This window comes from Coregonus clupeaformis, unplaced genomic scaffold (genome assembly GCF_020615455.1).
Source record: "Coregonus clupeaformis isolate EN_2021a unplaced genomic scaffold, ASM2061545v1 scaf0255, whole genome shotgun sequence".
Classification (NCBI taxonomy): Eukaryota; Metazoa; Chordata; class Actinopteri; order Salmoniformes; family Salmonidae; genus Coregonus; species Coregonus clupeaformis.
Window position 1 is genome coordinate 21,826 of NW_025533710.1, and position 19,499 is coordinate 41,324.

General features: G+C 44.5%; 3 protein-coding genes across 3 annotated transcripts; all 3 read left to right on the forward strand.

The window, feature by feature from the left end:
- The first annotated feature begins 1,384 nt into the window (after nt 1-1,384).
- On the forward strand, nt 1,385-2,620 carry LOC121586144. Its single transcript, XM_041902642.2, has 2 exons — nt 1,385-1,456; nt 1,647-2,620. Exons 1-2 carry the CDS (start codon nt 1,414-1,416, stop codon nt 2,222-2,224), a joined length of 621 nt encoding a protein of 206 aa, XP_041758576.1. The 5' UTR covers nt 1,385-1,413; the 3' UTR covers nt 2,225-2,620.
- Nucleotides 2,621-2,690: 70 nt separating this feature from the next.
- LOC121586143 lies at nt 2,691-14,268 on the forward strand. The gene is made up of 4 exons (XM_041902641.2): nt 2,691-3,096; nt 3,586-4,476; nt 10,717-11,699; nt 11,862-14,268. The coding sequence occupies exons 2-4, from the start codon at nt 3,591-3,593 to the stop codon at nt 13,392-13,394; spliced, it is 3,402 nt and encodes a 1,133-aa protein (XP_041758575.1). The 5' UTR covers nt 2,691-3,096; nt 3,586-3,590; the 3' UTR covers nt 13,395-14,268.
- A 247-nt stretch (nt 14,269-14,515) lies between these two features.
- Nucleotides 14,516-18,061, forward strand: LOC121586145 (zinc finger protein 629-like). Its single transcript, XM_041902644.2, has 3 exons — nt 14,516-15,042; nt 15,238-15,400; nt 15,541-18,061. The coding sequence occupies exons 1-3, from the start codon at nt 15,016-15,018 to the stop codon at nt 17,022-17,024; spliced, it is 1,674 nt and encodes a 557-aa protein (XP_041758578.1). The 5' UTR covers nt 14,516-15,015; the 3' UTR covers nt 17,025-18,061.
- Nucleotides 18,062-19,499: the final 1,438 nt, after the last annotated feature.

The following is a 19,499-nucleotide window of genomic DNA, read 5'->3' on the forward strand; positions in this document are numbered from 1 at the left end:
TTTTATGATTTTTATATTGCTAAGTAAGTGTTCTGTAGTAGCAGATGAAATGCAACCACTGTGCATTTTATAAAACCTGTTGAGGATATTTACTATTTGAAAGAGATTTTTGTGAAAAGTAAACATGGATTGGAATGTTTGGGAGTTGCAATTTCTAAGAGACATTATGTTTCTATTTATATATGGTTTCTGGTTCATGTAGTGGTGCATTGTCATGCCAAACTGTTTCTATTATGATTCACTTCTAAATTATACTGCTATTGTTAAATGCACAGAGTAAATGTATAAAAATATGAAAATGTATTTCTCCACTAAGTTAGTTTCGTTTAGGCCCAATGGTTCTTTGGTGTCATGCATAGATTTTCACGTCATCCTAAACAATGGTTGTGATCTCTAAATGACACCACAGGGACCGGCTGGTTGTTAATGTAGACTAATAGTCAATGACTTGAATTAGGAGAATCCTGCCACCAGCTACACCTTGTCACCTGTATTTTTTGATTTGTTAGACATAATTTAAATGTCGTAAATATTCTAATGAACTTTACATAAATGATTTGTCTTAAGTTTGGCATGATGACGAAATGACCACAGAGGCAGAATGGAAGTGTTCTCATTTCATTGTTCTTCTCCCCGTGTAACATGCCTGGACACTGCCAATATGTAATAAAGAAAGGCGCCCCTAGGACTGCTACAGAATTACATATTTGTCTGTTTGCCTTTCAATGTGTCCTTCATTATCCCCCAGTTTTAATGAATTGTGCTTTGTGATGTCACCCACTACTACCTAGCAGCTGTAACTACAGACAGACGATTATCAATTGAAAATTCGGAATTAAACATTAACAGGTAGTAAGTAGGCAAAAAAGATGACTGACCATAGGTCAACCAACGGGAGGCCAATCTTTCTGCGGACAATCACAAACGCAATCCCTCACCTCAATTTAATATTTGTAGAGTATGATTGATAATCGAAAAAAACTGAATCTAAATTAAATATAGGATTTTTGCCGTTGCACGAGAAGTAATTAGGACAACAGCAGATGCCCTGTACCGACAACAAGATGAACATAATTTAGTTTACTACACCCTCTGCTGTTTAAAATAAGGTATTGCGTTTCTAAAATAAAATTACTGACTGAGTTTTGGCCAATGCCTTTTGCATAATCAAAACGAATCTAAGCTTAAAGTATCTTGAGCTTGCTGATTGTAAAATAGTTTACTACACACATAGTTACTGTCTTTATTATATTGGAACCACTTCTTATTATAGAAACATGTAGCTATTAACCTATAATTTATTGAACTTGCTTATCCATTTGATCTCACCTGATTCATTTGGTCCCGTTTCACCTGTTCTCAATCACCCAGCTTCAATATCTTATTCGACCTGAAGGCTGGATACATTTAGAGATGCCACCAAAAAACAAAGGGAGACCTGGGTTTGATCTTACAGGTATTTTGTATCTTTATTGTACAGCTCTCCTCTGTCTTCCTTTTATGCCAGGGACTTGCACATAATAATTTAATGAATGCCCAGTATGATCCGCTTGTTCCATAATTTTGTTTTGCTGATTTGATGTCCTTGTCGTTAGTCATATATATATATATATATATATATTTGTTTTAATTGTTCTTTCTACCAGGATATCCCACTGCTCCACAATCCTCTGCATCTCCTGAGGAGGAGGCATTAGACCTGATTCCAAAGAAGATCTACTGCCATAACTGTGGCTGGAGAGATTCCCTTAGAAATTCATCCTTCTGTGCTCAGTGCCCTGTGGTCCATAGGGATCCTGTTCTGGACCTGTCCCTTGACATGGAACCAAACCTGAGCCAGACGACTGCTGAGCCCACCTGGGATAGTCCACCTCAGCTCCCCTCTCCTGACGCCATAGATCTGGGCTACTCCTCGTTCTCCTTTCCACCATCCCTGGAGGCAAGCCAGAGTGTCTTCCAGACCCCTGAGCCTGATGTGGTGTCCCCGGGTCCCTTGCTGTGCCGATTCTGCCAAGAAACCTTTGCTCTGCCTATTCTGCTGCACCATCATGTCAAGGAAAGGCATCGTCATCCATGCAACATGTGTTGCCGCATATTCAAGAATGGCATTCTCCTCATCAGACACCAGGTCAACATGCACAGCTTAGCTCTGCCTTGCCATCCTCGACCTGCCCTCTCCAAACGTGGCCCAGGCCGGCCTAATGTGTTGCTCACATGCTGCTGAAACCCTACACCCGCCCTAAACCTACTCATGTCTGCCAGGCCTGCTCTCGTGAGTTCTGGTCACCTGGCGTGCTCCACAAACACAAGTGCAACCCTCGGCTGGTCCAGTGTATCACCTGTGGGGGCTATTTCGGCAGCCATCATCTGTTCTGCAAGCACAAGAGCCAGAACCTCTGCAGCAATGCCTGGAGGGCCATAGAGAAGGCAATGGCTCAGGCAGCAGCTCAGGCAGCACACTTGGCAAACTCAACAAACCCACAGAGGGAGAGTTCAGGTGCCACCTTCCAGACCTTGGAGATAAACTCCACCACTCCTCATCATCACAGTGACTCTTCCATTCAAAGGCCAGGCATGTAGCCTAGCGACTAAGATTGTTGTCCAGTAACTGAAAGGTCGCTGGTTCGAATCCCGGACCCACTCGGTAAAGAATGTGGCAATGTGCCCTTGAGCAAGGCACTTAACCCTAATTTATCCTGTAAATCGCTCTGGATAATAGCGTCTGCTTAATTAGTCAAATATAATTTGTTGTTGTAGTACCCCTCCACGACAGTAGGCGTCATTAAGTGTGTAAAGGTCCTGATGTTTTTGTCCCACTGTTGTAGAAGACGGAAGCAGATCGGTCGCGGTTTGTGAGTGATTCAATTACAACAAATAGTGTTATAAAATAAATTAAACATACGTTTAAATCAGTAATTAGGCTAGATAGTAACCTTGTGCAACAAGCGTTATACAGTATCACAGATCAGTCAAATAAGATCGTTTCTGGATACTTTCCGGACAATGAAGAGCGCATGCCTCCATGGCCACAAGGTGTTTCTGTCCAGGTGGAGCCTCTGAAAATTAGCCATCTTCACTGTTGCAATCAGAACTGAGGTGAGCTGCGGAAGTCCTTATATCGTCATAATTTACCTGCTTATTCTGTCGATAGTTATAGTAGTTAGGTAGTTTTTATTGACGTGGGGCATTTTTGCACATTGTGATCTTAATTAGGTTGGCTAAATAACTAGCTACCGTTAGTTAGCTATAATTCAAAGTTGAAATGGTGAATGTTGTCGTCACAGTCAGTGTATTCATCTATTCAGCTCGCTCACTGCACTTACTTGAATATGCCTAGCTACTTTTTCTATCTTTCAGAATCAGTGTCAGACATAATAAATTGTCTTAACTGTTTTCTGTCAACATTAGCATAAAAGCATTCAACATTTTGTTTTGTAATGGCAGTTACTTTTAGTGACATTGGAATTGTATTATGGTCTGGTCTTACTGTAGACAATTATGATGGCATTTGTCCTGATCCTGAAATGGTGGCATTAGAGAATGACAAAAATGGATTGTGTTTATAAGATTGTGTTTGTCTCACAGCCACCATGTCAGACTTCACCATTGATATCCAGCTGACAGAACTAGGGTTCCCTGACATCTTGCAGCCCAGAGAAACGACCTGTGTGAAGGAGACCCCATCGCCTTCGTCCTCTAACAATATCTCCCCTGGACCCCTGGCCAACCTCCAAACCCCCAGTTCCTCGCCTCCTCTTCCTGCTGCACTCACCCCCACAGCTGTGGACCCAGAACCGGTTGGTGTTGATCAGCTGGTTTCTGTAGCCTCACATACTGCTTCTACAGTACAGCAGGTTGCCTCACAGACTGGCCCTCACATTACAGTAACCCCAAGTCCCTCTGGGCCCCCTGAGACACTGACAATACTCTGCCCACCCTCTCCTTCTACAAACAAACCGGTGGCAGTGGCACACACTTCACGGCCTGTTACTCCCATATTGCTACCCAAGAGTTTAGCAAGTGGTCAAAGCAATAGCCTTTACCAAACCCCCAAAATAACTAAAACTGTCCTGATATCTGTGTCTCGTGTTGGAGCTGGGACTGCGTTGACTGCTGTACCAGCTCCTTCCACTTCCCCTGTTGAACACTTAAGAACAATTAAGAATGATTCCAAGCTGCCACTGGCAGACCAGACTGCTATGTTTCAGACTCCTCCAAAACCTGTAAACACAGGGAAGCGAGTAAGGGCGGTCGCTGAGGAAGAAGAACCAGGAGAAAAAATTGGAGAGGGAATAGGAGGGAGAAATGGAGGGAAAGGTGTTTGCGATGATGATGGGAAAGAGCAAGGACCAAAAAAGAAAGAAGCAGGAGTTGCAAAGAGTTTAGAGGAGGATTCTGAGGAAACTGATGACAGTGAGGTTTCTGAGAATGAGGAAGATGAGGAAGAGGAAGAGGAGGAGGAGGAACTTGACCCAGGTAGGCTACAGCTCAAATCATAATAACTTATTGTCAAACAACATTTTTTTTTAGCTTAAAGCGGTTGTAAGTTCACATCTGTTAAAGAACACCTACTCATTCAAGGGTTTTTCTTTATTTTTACTATTTTCTACATTGTAGAATAATAGTGAAGATATCAAAACTATAAAATAACACATATGGAATCATGTAGTAACCAAACAAGTTTTAACCAAATCAAAATATATTTTATATTTGAGATTCTTTAAATAGCCACTCTTTGCCTTGATGACAGCTTTGCACACGCTTTGCATTCTCTCAACCAGCTGCATGAGGTAGTCACCTGGAATGCATTTCAATTAACAGGTGTGCCTTGTTAAAAGTTAATTTGTGGAATTTCTTCCCTTCTTAATGCGTTTGAGCCAATCAGTTGTGTTGTGACAAGGTGGGGGTGTATACAGAAGATAGCCCTATTTGGTAAAAGACCAAGTCCATATTATGGCAAGAACAGCTCAAATAAGCAAAGAGAAATGACAGTCCATCATTACTTTAAGACTTGAAGGTCAGTCAATACAGAAAATGTCAAGAACTTTGAACGTTTCTTCAAGTGCAGTCGCAAAACCTATCAAGCGCTATGATGAAACTGGCCCTCATGAGGACCGCCACAGGAATGGAAGACCCAGAGTTACCTCTGCTGCAGAGGGTAAGTTCATTAGAGTTACCAGCCTCAGAAATTGCAGCCCAAATAAATGCTTCATAGAGTTCAAGTAACATACACATCTCAACATCAACTGTTCAGAGGAATTCATGGTTGAATTGCTGCAAAGAAACCACTACTGAAGGACACCAATAATAAGAAGAGACTTGCTTGGGTCAAGAAACACGAGCAATGGACATTAGACTGGGGGAAATGTGTCCTTTGGTCTGGAGTCCAAATTTGAGATTTTTGGTTCCAACCGACATGTCTTTGTGAGACGCGGTGTGGGTGAACTAATGATCTCCGCATGTGTATTTCCCCCCAGTAAAGCATAGAGGAGGAGGTGTTATGGTGTGGGGGTGCTTTGCTGGTGAAACTGTCTGTGATTTATTTAAAATACAAGGTAGACTTAACCAGCATGGCTACCTCAGCATTCTGCAGTGATACGCCACTCCTTCTGGCTTGGGCTTAGTGGGACTATCATTTGTTTTTCAACAGGACAATGACCCAACACACCTCCAGGCTGTGTAAGGGCTATTTTACCAAGAAGGAGAGTGATGGAGTGCTGCATCAGATGACCTGGCCTCCACAATCCCCCGACCTCAACCAAATTGAGATGGTTTGGGATGAGTCGGACCGCAGAGTGAAGGAAAAGCAGCCAACAAGTGCTCAGCATATGTGGGAACTCCTTCAAGACTGTTGGAAAAGAATTCCAGGTGAAGCTGGTTGAGAGAATGCCAAGAGTGTACAAAGCTGTCATCAAGGCAAAGGGTGGCTATTTTCAAGAATCTCAAATATAAAATATATTTTGATTCGTTTAACACTTTTTTTGATTACTACATGATTCCATATGTGTTATTTCATAGTTTTGATGTCTTCGCTATTATTCTACAATGTAGAAAACAGTAAAAATAAGAAAAACCCTTGAATGAGTAGGTGTTCTGAAACTTTCGAATGGAACTAATATATATATATATAGTTCCATTCGAAAGTTTCAGAACACCTACTCATTCATATATATATACTACTCATATATATATATATAACACACACACACATAAAGTTGAAGTCGGAAGTTTACATACAGTTAGGTTGGAGTCATTAAAACTCATTTTTCAACTAGTCCACAGATTTCTTGTTAACAAACTATAGTTTTGGCAAGTCGGTTAGGACATCTACTTTGTCCATGACACAAGTAATTTTTCCAACAATTGTTTACAGACAGATTATTTCACTTATAATTCACTGTATCACAATCCCAGTGGGTCAGAAGTTTACATACGTTAAGTTGACTGTGCCTTTAAACAGTTTGGAAAATTCCAGAAAATGATGTCATGGCTTTAGAAGCTTCTGATAGACTAATTGACATCATTTGAGTCAATTGGAGGTGTACCTGTGGATGTATTTCAAGGCCTACCTTCAAACTCAGTGCCTCTTTGCTTGACATCATGGGAAAATCAAAAGAAATCAGCCAAGACCTCAGAAAAAAGATTGTAGACCTCCACAAGTCTGGTTCATCCTTGGGAGCAATTTCCAAACGCCTGAAGGTACCACGTTCATCTGTACAAACAATAGTACTTAAGTATAAACACCATGGGACCACGCAGCCATCATACGCTCAGGAAGGAGACGCGTTCTGTCTCCTAGAGATGAAAGTACTTTGGTGCGAAAAGTGCAAATCAACCCCAGAACAACAGCAAAGGACCTTGTGAAGATGCTGGAGGAAACAGGTACAAAAGTATCTATATCCACAGTAAAACGAGTCCTATATCGACATAACCTGAAAGGCCGCTCAGCAAGGAAGAAGCCACTGCTCCAAAACCACCATAAAAAAGCCAGACTACGGTTTGCAACACATGGGGACAAAGATCGTACTTTTTGGAGAAATGTCCTCTAGTCTGATGAAACAAAAATAGGACTGTTTGGTCATAATGTCAATCATTATGTTTGGAGGAAAAAGGGGGACCTTGCAAGTCGAAGAACACCATCCCAACTGTGAAGCATGGGGGTGGCAGCATCATGCTGTGGGGGTGCTTTGCTGCAGGAGGGACTGGTGCACTTCACAAACTAGATGGCATCATGAGGAAGGAAAATTATGTGGATATATTGAAGCAACATCTCAAGACATCAGTTAGGAAGTTAAAGCTTGGTCGCAAATGGGTCTTCCAAATGGACAATGACCCCAAGCATACTTCCAAAGTTGTGGCAAAATGGCTTAAGGACAACAAAGTCAAGGTATTGGAGTGGCCATCACAAAGCCCTGACCTCAATCCTATAGAAATTGTGTGGGCAGAACTTTAAAAGCATGTGCGAGCAAGGAGCCCTACAAACCTGACTCAGTTACACCAGCTCTGTCAGGAGGAATGGGCCAAAATTCACACAACTTATTGTGGGAAGCTTGTGGAAGGCTACCCGAAATGTTTGATCCAAGTTAAACAATTTAAAGGCAATGCTGCCAAATACTAATTGAGGGTATGTAAACTTCTGACCCACTGGGAATGTAATGAAATAAATAAAATCTGAAATAAATAACTCTACTATTATTCTGACATTTCACATTCTTAAAATAAAGTGGTGATCCTAACTGACCTAAGACTAGGGCATTTTTACTAGGATTAAATGTCAGGAATTGTGAAAAACTGAGTTTAAACGTATTTGGCTAAGGTGTATGTAAACTTCAGACTTCAACTGTATATAGTTGAAGTCTGAAGTTTACATACACCTTAGCCAAATACGTTTAAACTCAGTTTTTCACAATTCCTGACATTTAATCCTAGTAAAACTTCCCTAGTCTTAGGTCATTGCACTTTTCGCACCAAATACGTTCATCTCAAGGAGACAGAACGCGTCTCCTTCCTGAGCGATATGACGGCTGCGTGGTCCCATGGTGTTTATACTTGCGTACTATTGTTTGTACAGATGAACGTGGTACCTTCAGGCTTTTGGAAATTGCTCCCAAGGGTGAACCGGACTTGTGGAGGTCTACAATTTATTTTCTGAGGTCTTGACTGATTTCTTTTGATTTTCCCATGATGTCAAGCAAAGAGGCCCTGAGTTTGAAGGTAGGCCTTGAAATACATCCACAGGTACACCTCCAATTGACTCAAATGATGTCAATTAGCCTATCAGAAGCTTCTAAAGCCATGACATCATTTTCTGGAATTTTCCAAGCTGTTTAAAGGCACAGTCAACTTAGTGTATGTAAACTTCTGACCCAATGGAATTGTGATACAGTGAATTATAAGTGAAATAATCTGTCTGTAAACAATTGTTGGAAAAATTACTTGTGTCATGCACAAAGTAGATGTCCTAACCGACTTGCCAAAGCTATAGTTTGTTAACAAGAAATTTGTGGAGTGGTTGAAAAACACGTTTTAATGACTCCAACCTAAGTGTATGTAAACTTCCGACTTCAACTGTATATATACAGTGGGGGAAAAAAGTATTTAGTCAGCCACCAATTGTGCAAGAACTCCCACTTAAAAAGATGAGAGAGGCCTGTAATTTTCATCATAGGTACACGTCAACTATGACAGACAAATTGAGATTTTTTTTCTCCAGAAAACCACATTGTAGGATTTTTAATGAATTTATTTGCAAATTATGGTGGAAAATAAGTATTTGGTCACCTACAAACAAGCAAGATTTCTGGCTCTCACAGACCTGTAACTTCTTCTTTAAGAGGCTCCTCTGTCCTCCACTCGTTACCTGTATTAATGGCACCTGTTTGAACTTGTTATCAGTATAAAAGACACCTGTCCACAACCTTAAACAGTCACACTCCAAACTCCACTATGGCCAAGACCAAAGAGCTGTCAAAGGACACCAGAAACAAAATTGTAGACCTGCACCAGGCTGGGAAGACTGAATCTGCAATAGGTAAGCAGCTTGGTTTGAAGAAATCAACTGTGGGAGCAATTATTAGGAAATGGAAGACATACAAGACCACTGATAATCTCCCTCGATCTGGGGCTCCACGCAAGATCTCACCCCGGGGGGTCAAAATGATCACAAGAACGGTGAGCAAAAATCCCAGAACCACACGGGGGGACCTAGTGAATGACCTGCAGAGAGCTGGGACCAAAGTAACAAAGCCTACCATCAGTAACACACTACGCCGCCAGGGACTCAAATCCTGCAGTGCCAGACGTATCCCCCTGCTTAAGCCTGTACATGTCCAGGCCTGTCTGAAGTTTGCTAGAGTGCATTTGGATGATCCAGAAGAGGATTGGGAGAATGTCATATGGTCAGATGAAACCAAAATATAATTTTGGTAAAAACTCAACTCGTCATGTTTGGAGGACAAAGAATGCTGAGTTGCATCCAAAGAACACCATACCTACTGTGAAGCATGGGGGTGGAAACATCATGCTTTGGGGCTGTTTTTCTGCAAAGGGACCAGGACGACTGATCCGTGTAAAGGAAAGAATGAATGGGGCCATGTATCGTGAGATTTTGAGTGAAAACCTCCTTCCATCAGCAGGGGCATTGAAGATGAAACGTGGCTGGGTCTTTCAGCATGACAATGATCCCAAACACACCGCCCGGGCAACGAAGGAGTGGCTTCGTAAGAAGCATTTCAAGGTCCTGGAGTGGCCTAGCCAGTCTCCAGATCTCAACCCCATAGAAAATCTTTGGAGGGAGTTGAAAGTCTGTGTTGCCCAGCGACAGCCCCAAAACATCACTGCTCTAGAGGAGATCTGCATGAAGGAATGGACCAAAATACCAGCAACAGTGTGTGAAAACCTTGTGAAGACTTACAGAAAACGTTTGACCTGTGTAATTGCCAACAAAGGGTATATAACAAAGTATTGAGAAACTTTTGTTATTGACCAAATACTTATTTTCCACCATAATTTGCAAATAAATTCATTAAAAATCCTACAATGTGATTTTCTGGAAAATTCGCATTTTGTCTGTCATAGTTGACGTGTACCTATGATGAAAATTACAGGCCTCTCTCATCTTTTTAAGTGGGAGAACTTGCACAATTGGTGGCTAACTAAATACTTTTTTCCCCCACTGTATATATATTACACTACATTACCAAAAGTATGTGGACACCTGCTTGTCGTACATCTCATTCCAAAATCATTGGCATTAATATTGCCTAATGGTTGTGTTTTGTATTCTTATGATTGGGACCTACTGGCTTATTGTGTTCGAGTGAATGGACTGCTTATCCTTTAACATCATGCTGTGTGTGACTGCTGGCTTTCCATCAGACCTATGCAGTGGTGTAGTGGTGCTTGGAGTAGTGGGTATACTCAAATTTTGCCAAAATCTTTCCAAATGGCCCACCCACCGTAGGAAATGCGCCCTGTGTGAAATCTTATGTTTTTCCTTCTTATTTTTAGATTTTCACTCTCAATCACACATTTTTTTTGTTTTTGTTCAATGACAAAAATCTGATGTATTAAGTCCACAACAATGCTTAAGACACATCAGGAGACAATTTTTTAGAAGCAACAGTAATTTTTCATACTTTAGTCAACCTACTTTGATCTGGTTTCATACAAATATCATCCAATTTCCTTTAACTCCCTTCTCCCTCTACCTTTCAGAAGCAGAGCCTGGAGGTTCAGGCGAACACAACTGTAGCGTCTGTGACGTTGTCCTCTCCTCCAGCATCCAGCTCCAGGAGCACATGAACCTGCACACAGGGGCACGCCCCTACTGCTGCGCCGAGTGTGGCAAGCGCTTCTGTCAGCTGGCCAACTACCGCTCCCACCTGCGGACCCACGCCCAGCCCCAGACCTCAGGCCCACTTGTACAACTCCGCTGCCGCGTTTGCCTGAAGGGCTTTGATTCTGAGCAGGGTTTAAAGGACCACCTAGCCAAGTCCCACTTTGAGAAGGAGTTCTATGAGTGTGACGCATGCAAGCGTGTCTTCACCTGCCTGACCAAGTGTGAGGAGCACCTGGAGGAGCACAAGCGCGAGCTGGCTGGCCACGTGTGTCTGCAGTGCTGCCGCCGCTTCCGCCTGCGCCGCTCTCTCCGCCGCCACAAGGAGCGGGGGTGTGTCCGCAGCTATCGCTGCACTGACTGCTCCCTGAGCTTCAGCCGCAAGAATGCCCTCCTCAAGCACAGCTTCTCCCACCTTGGCCTGCTGCCTTACACCTGCATCCAGTGCCGCCGCCATTTCCGCCTGGCCAGACTCTACCGTAAGCACGAGTGTGAGCCGGAGTGGCTCCACTGCGTGGCCTGCCTGGGCGTCTTCCACAGCCAAAACGACTTCCAGAGGCACAAGAGGGAGACAGGCTGCTGGGGCCAGCAGGGGACCAAGGGAGATGAGATCCGCTGTATGGAGTGTGGCCAGTCCTTCTCCACGGCTGACGAGCTGAAGAAGCACGCCGGGGCTCACCAGAGGGTGATGACTTGCTCCGAGTGCGGCAAGGGCTTCCGCTCGGCCTTGATGCTGATGTCACACATGGGGGGCCACGCAGGGTCGAGGCCCTGTCTGTGTAAGAACTGCGGCCTGGGCTTCCCTCATCAGCAGGGTTACGAGAGCCACCTCAAGGACTGTGGACGCAAACCCCCTCCTGTGGTGAGTGGTCCTCAAGGACTGTTGAAATATACTGATATGTTTGTCACTTTCTATGGCTCTTAAAAAGAACAATATTTTAATATTATTTAGATTTAAGTTGGATTGGATATAGACAGGTACAAGTAGCTCTCTGTTCACTGGTGTAACTCTCTCTTTGTGCAGATGGCTCCGAAGAAACCACGGAAGGACGCCCCTGCTGCTCCTTCCAAACCCCTACCCCAGCTCGCTCCAAGGGATCTCCCTCTCCCTGCTCCTGTGAAGAAACCAGAGAGACAAGCGTCAGCACCACTTCCTACTCTGATGAGAATGCCAGGCTCTGCCCCTGCCAGAGTCACTATGGGAGTCCCTGTTAAAGTTTCTAACACCACTACTGTCCGCGTGGTGAGCCCTGACCAACCCACCAAGGGGCTGTGGAAGCTCAGCCTGGACAAACAGCCACCTCCTGGGGTGTCCTTGGTCATGTTTGTCCCTGCCAACACCCCTCTGGCCTCTGGCCTCTCTGGCCCATCCTCTACCCCCCAGCTTCCAGCCCTCTCAGGCACCCAGCCCCAGTGGAAGGTACTCAACCCAGCACCAAATCCAGGAGCCCCTCCTCCGGTGCTGGGCCAGTCCAGCTTCACCTCTGAGCCGGGTCTGAGCCTCATAGCAGGGGCAAACCGGCGCTACTCCTCTGATGCCCCACTGGATCTGGCCTTAAAGACAGCTGACTACAAACAGGAGCCTGCTAATATACTACCTCTTGATCTGTCTAACAAGTCGACTTGCTCCACTCCTCCTGCTAACCTTGTAGTCAAGACTGAACCGAGAGACCCTGAGTTTGCAGAGGAGACTGAGGAAGAAGAATTCACGAGTTTAAGAGGTGATAAGAAGGGGCTAGTCTTTCAGAGTAAGAGGGAGCCAGGGGAGGATTATAACATGGAGGCTATGGTTCAGAAGGGGGAAAACAGAGAAGGGAGTGGAGATGAAGACTGGCAGAATGACTGCAGAGATGATGGAACAGCTCCGTCTCAAATGAAGAAGGCACCAAAGCCGGGAGTCCCGTCAACACTGCGGCTCTTAACTGTCAAGCAAACAGAACCTTTGAAGAACACTGCCGAAGTGGATCCAGTGAATCAGCTGAAAATCGAGTCAGTCAGCTCTTTGCACTCCAAAATGCCTCGGGGCTTAGTCCAGATAAAGCAGGAACCACTGTGTCTAGAGGCTGACAGTGGAACACAGAGCTCAGACTTCTGTTCGTCCAGCAGTCTGACAGCATTGAAGAGGAAGACGGAGCCAGACGTGGGGCTGGACTTGAGATGGGATGGGGGCACCCCAGGCTGTGTGCTCGACTTGAGGTTGAATGGAGGGAACCTAGCCACTCATGATGCAGCTGAGAAAGCAGAGGAGAGGAATGTAGAAGTAGGCCATGTTGAGGAGGAGCTTGAGGGTGGTGAGAAGGATGGAGCAGCAGAGGAGAGGAAAGTGGATAAGGATGGATTGGAGGAGAGGAAAGAGAAGGGTGGATCGGAGGAGAGGAAAGAGAAGGGTGGAACGGAGGAGTCTGATGCCCCTGTTGATGAACCCACAGCCCATAGCCCAGAAAAACAGCTCCCCTCCTCTCCCATCCCTTCTCCTCCCTTCTCACCACCATGTAAAAGACGAAGGTCACTAAGGGCAAGGGAAAAGCCTAGAGCCCTGCATGACTGTTTATTATAACTGCAGTACTTTAGACAGAGTGAAAAATAGGATTGCTGACGACAATGTTAATTAGGCTGCCTTTTAAGGGCCAGAGGAAAACATAACCAACCCTACTGTAAAACAAGTTATACTAGGCTTGTTATTAAATTATAATAGCAACGGATTAGTGGTGATTTTTCTATACCGTGCCTCTCTACATTAGTTTGCCCTCTGGATTTGGTTGCTTTCCTGTATTACAAATATTTTTTGTTAGCTATTTAATACATACAATGTCTATGTTTAATGTACCTGCTAGTGCTTAGTGAGCTAGCTAACAATCCTCGTTGTTAGCCGCTTCCGGTGTGGTGAGAGATTGAGTTTAGAGTAAATAGTGGCTATTGTTTTCTATATTACAGTAGTTTTGTATGTTGGCAATAGGATCATGCACTTCTTCCAGTGTTACCGCACACCTTTCCAAACACTCCATATCTATTTGACTATACCAACATAACTTATTTGGGTTGTATGTTGTCTAGTTAGTCTTCAATTTAATGTCATTGTAATTTGTGTTGTTTCTACTCTATATAAGCTGCTGTATGGGACTTCAGTCGCCAATGTTTCTTATTCAGGTACTGATGGGGAGTGTTTGGGAGCCATGATTTAATGTACTGTCAACTTTCTGAGAAATGCTTCTCAACAGATCGGTTTTTGTTTGATTTGAGTTCCATAATGGGTATAATATGCAAGAAAATATGTGCCGACCAATTTTAATGTTAAATTGGTTTGTGTATCTTTTTCTATCACGTTGAATGTCTTACCCCAACTTCAACTGAACGGTTGTAGCGTTTTAGAACATTCTGTTCTGAAATTGGGATCTTCTTCAAGGATACAAATAAAGATCAATGTATCGCGATGGTATGGAGGGGTTTTCTTGGAAAGCCTTCTTTCATTTACCTAAACAGAACACTCTTACTGGAGAGGAAGCATGGGAAGTCACTATGGTAAGTGTTTGTGTATCTAATTGTAAACACACTGATAGATAATATAATAATAATAATAATATGCCATTTAGCAGACGCTTTTATCCAAAGCGACTTACAGTCGTGCGAATACATTTTTACGTATGGGTGGTCCCAGGGATCGAACCCACTACCCTGGCGTTATAAGCGCCATGCTCTACCAATACAGATATACATCTTCATATAACATAACCTAACAATTAACCAAAGCGTTGTAATTAATGGTCAAAATGGCAAATACAGTAAGCATTATAATTCCAGTGTTGCATTTTTAAATGTTAATAAATTATGCACTTGGCTAGGTAGGTCTATAATTATATAGGCCTACCTCCTCGAGCCAGTTGGATAGTGCTAATGCGCACAGCAAAGAGATCGGTAGAAGAAAAAGACTACATGTCACATGGTAAGAAGGCCCGGAAATAATTTGTCTGTAAAATCCGGCGAAGATCATAACAGAAGTAGGGAAATGTGGCCGTCGTTAGAACACACAACAGCTTGCAATAAATATCCCTTTTAATTCTCGATCGGAAGACCGTTCGGTTACGTACCGCAAATTCCTTTCTCTGCTTTGAGCAATGTAGGCTGATGAAACGGAACAGACGGCAAAAACGTCCTATAACTGTACACTGTTATTATTCTACATGGACAAAGACAAGTTCGCTGTGAGCGTAAGTATATAGGCCTGTCAATAAAATTCATATTTTGAAGAAGTGAGAATATTGTTTATTTGTTAAACTGATGTTTAAAAAATTGCTAATGTATAAGTAGGTCACAAATTCAATATTATGTTGTAGTATAAGCAATAACATTGCTAGTTACAATTGACACCTACCCTCCCTCCTCTCTTCATTTCCCCCACCCAGCATGATCCATGCTCCTGGTTAGAGATGCACCAGTTCATTGGAGACCTGATGGTCTCTGGGGGGTCTCTGGGGCTAAAAGACGCTCCAGGTTCAGCCCAGCCCAGACAGACCCAGGGAGAGAGCATTAGAGAGGCCAGAGACGGAGACATCAGTGGACAAAAAGGTGAGTGGAGAACATTGTGGAGTAATAGGAAAGGACAGGGAATACTAAGGAAACAGCTTTTGTTTTCATAGGTAATGGCTAGTCTGGCTTTATAATACATTTATTTTCTTGCTTTTATATTTTCCCCCACTCGTACACAGGCCAGCACCATACCTGCACTTGCCCTGGCTGCCCCTATTCCTCCTCATCCTCATCTTCCTCCTTCCAGACCATAAAGCCCAGAGGAACTGTGTCCTCACAGCCCGAGCCCAGCAGCACCTACAGCCCAGAGCTCAGTCAGCCCCAGAGTCAGGACAAGGAGACCAGCACCCAGAGCCCCAATCTAGCCCCTATCACTCTCACTAACCAGGGTACTTCTTCACCAAGCCCCCTGCCCCAAATCTCCACCTTCTCTTGTTTCTGCTGCCACCGGGGCTTCCAGACCTGCACCCAGCTACTGCACCACCAACAGGGGGCAGCAGACTCTCCCTTCTCCCAGACACACACCCACTACCACCACCACTGCCCCCTCACCACCTGCCTGCCCCACTACCACTCCCACTATGGCCTGTCGCCTGGCACCTTCCCCTGCCTGTCCTGCCAGCATTCCTTCCCCTCCTGTTCCCAGCTCCTCCGCCACCAGCAGGGCCACACACACCCTCAGAACCATGTTGTAGGGGTGACCACAGTGTCCCCCACCCTACACCCCTGCATGCACTGTTCAGCATCCTTCCCCCGACCCTCTCAGCTGCTACAGCACCAGCGCACCCAGCACGCTCACAAGGCCGGTGGCTTCCTGTGCACCGAGTGCGGGCGCGCCTTCAACTCCCACTCCAACCTCCGCATCCACCTCAACGTACACACCGGTGCCCGGCCCTACTCATGCCCTGACTGCGGCAAGAGCTTCAGCCAGTCAGGAGCGTTGAAGATCCATCGGCGCCTCCACACTGGGGAGAGACCCTACGCCTGCGCCTACTGTGGGAGAGGCTTCCCCCACCTGGCCGGGGTCCGGGCCCATCAAAGGACCCACACAGGGGAGAAGCCCTACCGCTGCACCCAGTGTGGGAAGTGCTTCACCCAGTCGGGGGCACTGAAGATCCACACAAGGATCCACACCGGGGAACGGCCGTTTGTGTGCAGCCTCTGTGGGAAGGGCTTCTCCAACTGCTCCGGCATCCGCTTCCACCAGCGCACCGTCCATGGGATGGTGTCGGATATGGGCGGGGATGGAGGAGCCGGTGGGTCCCATAGCGGGAGACAGAGTCTAGGCAGCTCAGCTGCTGTGGGACGCCCCAGTGCCAATCCAACCAGGATACGCAATAACCCCCATACTGACGTGAGCTCCAGCATTACTCCTGCCCCCACCAAAATCCTTCCCCCTGGGTCTCTCCTTGCTCCTCCAGGGTCAGGTCTGACTGTAATCTCAGACAAAGAGCCCCAGTTCCAGTCTAGCAGTGTAAAGATCCCCTCCAGGAGAGCAGAACCAGGCAGTAGCAGGGAAGGGAGGGCTCTGCTGTATACCTGTGAGGACTGTGGGCTGCGTTTTGGGGATGCTCCCTCCAGAAACAGACACCAAACTCTGGTGCACTACTCTACAGAAGGGGTAGAGGAGGAGGGCCTGGGAGACACTGAGGGGGAGGGGTGAGAGATGAGAGAGAGAGGTGGTAGATTGAAGTTTGATGCAGTAGATTGTTGGATCAAAGGCTAAGGGAGAGGTGGAATGGGAAAATTGAGAGGTGAGAAGAGGCAGAAAGCTTGAGACTCACAGAGGAGTAAAGGCATGGGGGTGAAGGGAGGTCCGAGAAGAGAAAGGGAATTCTACAGGGAAAAATAAAGTGTCTATCAATGGGATCTATGACATATTTGAGATATTATCTTGAAATTCCACTTTAAAAGATGTACTCCAGGCCTAAGGAAGTCTTTTACAACGGTTTTCACGTTTTGGGAGTCCAATTTTCTCTTTGTCAAAAAGCCAAGTACCATGATTAGGCTACTAAAGATATTTGAGATCTTTGGATTATTATATATTTTTTTAACTGGTTTGACAAAATCCACAGATAATGTTATCTCAAATGTATGACATTTTAAGTGCAGAAGTGAAGAAGATATGCTGTATTTAGCATCATTATGTAATATATATTTTGTAATAATATAATCTGATATTGTATGTCTATAGGCCCATATATACTTGTGTATATCAGTTTATCTATTTAGCACATTGTGCATAGCTAGCTCATTGTGCCTTTGATCTCAGATTATTAATGTACATGTTTTTTTTTTCTTCATAAACCACACTGCACTAAACTTCATGACAACTGATACGTTAGTGGTTTAGTGATTTTATTGAGGATGAATATCTTCACTGTTGGAAGATGAGCTCTTCTATAGTCTTTTTTTATCAGGACAATTTCACAGAGACTCATGGTTTGTTGACCTGTTTTCTATTGCTTCAGTTCGCCACCTAGTGGACATTTAGAAGCATAGCAGCAGAAACACAGGCATTGAAACTAGTCTGTCAAGGCTAAAGGTGTCAAACTCATTCCACTGAGGTCTGAGTGTCTGCGGGTTTTCGCTCCTCCCTTGTCCTTGATTTATGAATTAAGGTAACTAATTAGTAAGGAACTCCCCACACATGGTTGTCTCGGGCTTAATTGAAAGGAAAAACCAAAAACCTGCAGACACTAGGCCCTCTATGGAATGAGTTTGACACCCCTGACACTGGTTCCCAACCAGGGGTACTAGGACCCTGGGGGTACTTGGCCTATCCACAGGGGGTACTTGAGAAGAGTCATGAGACCGTAGGCCTACTGGTAAAATGCACATGAGGGGGTGCTTCAGCAGTGGAGGCTGCTGAGGGGAGGACGGCTCATAATAATGGCCGGAATGGAGTAAATGGAATGGCATCAAACACATGAAAACCATATGTTTGATGTATTTGATACCATTCCACCAATTCCGCTCCAGCCATTACCACGAGCCTATCCTCCCCAATTAAGGTGCCATCAACCTCCTGTGCTTCAGGGGTAATCCAGGCAGAGCACAATTCAGTTGGTGGTACAGTTACTGAAAAAGGTTGGGAACCACCGCTCTAGACATCTGTGTTGCCTCCCCCAATTTTCAAATGCTACTGTTGCCTAGGGTCTGTTTTTTGAGACACAAACTATTGAAACTTCTGTATGGCCAACTTCCCTTCTTCGGTATTCTGTAGCCTCTAGGGCAGTTCAAAAGGCTGATTGAGGATCTTTTTACAGAAGATTGTGTTTGTTTTCTATGATTGTGTTTTGCTTTTTTGTGTATTGATGCGAATAATTGTGTAAATTGATGTGTATATTGTGTATGTATACAGAGCTCATCTGTAAAAGATACCTTGGTGTCAGCATGACTCCCTGTCAAAATACATTTTATATATCCATATGTTTTTCCACATAGACCTGTTTTCAGTAAATTATTGCCTCAGTCATAATTCAGGGTATTGCAAAAACAACATCTATAGGGCCTTTTGTAATGATAATTTCACTCCAGCCTCTTTGACCCAAGATGCCCTTCTGAGTATCTCAGATGTTTACTAACTGGTATAAACTGATACTAAAACCACAGTCAGTCAGCTGGGATTCCCAACAACAGGCAAGGCTTGTACAATTATCTGGGAGATCTTATATCAGACATATAGTATGACAAGCCACTAGTGATGACACTACAGAAATGGCAGAATTTGCCAGAAACAGAAAAAAGGAAATGCATATGAGACGGGCGTTCTTGGAGTTTAAATGATCAAAATGTGTCCATGAAAAGTCTCTGTTTCAAGTGTGCTAATGCTTCCTCGAAACTCTACAACAGCATTTCGCAGTACCTATTGGAAAGAGGAGATTTTGTTCTCGGGTTTGCAAGTGTTTATTTGGTCGCGCTGAAACGATCTCAAGCGCTGCGTAAAATCAGGCGACGCAGAACAGCCCACATGGGTAAAAAAAACCGGCACCACATGCGTAAAGAGCGTCATTCTGCTTGTCATGATATGTAATGAAGTGTAAACGGAACCATTTCCGGACCCACCTGAAGTCTGGACAGGTTTGGTTAATGATAGGTAATTGACCTCTAGATGGCAAATGCTCTTGTGTGTGAC

Coding starts and splice junctions, on each gene's coding strand:
- LOC121586144 (XM_041902642.2), top strand. CDS start 1,414: ATGCCACCAAAAAACAAAGGGAGACCTGGGTTTGATCTTACAG. Junction 1,457..1,646: donor ACCTGGGTTTGATCTTACAG/GTATTTTGTATC, acceptor TCTTTCTACCAG/GATATCCCACTGCTCCACAA.
- LOC121586145 (XM_041902644.2), top strand. CDS start 15,016: ATGGACAAAGACAAGTTCGCTGTGAGC. Junction 15,043..15,237: donor AAGACAAGTTCGCTGTGAGC/GTAAGTATATAG, acceptor TCCCCCACCCAG/CATGATCCATGCTCCTGGTT. Junction 15,401..15,540: donor AGACATCAGTGGACAAAAAG/GTGAGTGGAGAA, acceptor ACTCGTACACAG/GCCAGCACCATACCTGCACT.
- LOC121586143 (XM_041902641.2), top strand. CDS start 3,591: ATGTCAGACTTCACCATTGATATCCAGCTGACAGAACTAGGGTTCCCT. Junction 4,477..10,716: donor GGAGGAGGAACTTGACCCAG/GTAGGCTACAGC, acceptor TCTACCTTTCAG/AAGCAGAGCCTGGAGGTTCA. Junction 11,700..11,861: donor GACGCAAACCCCCTCCTGTG/GTGAGTGGTCCT, acceptor CTCTTTGTGCAG/ATGGCTCCGAAGAAACCACG.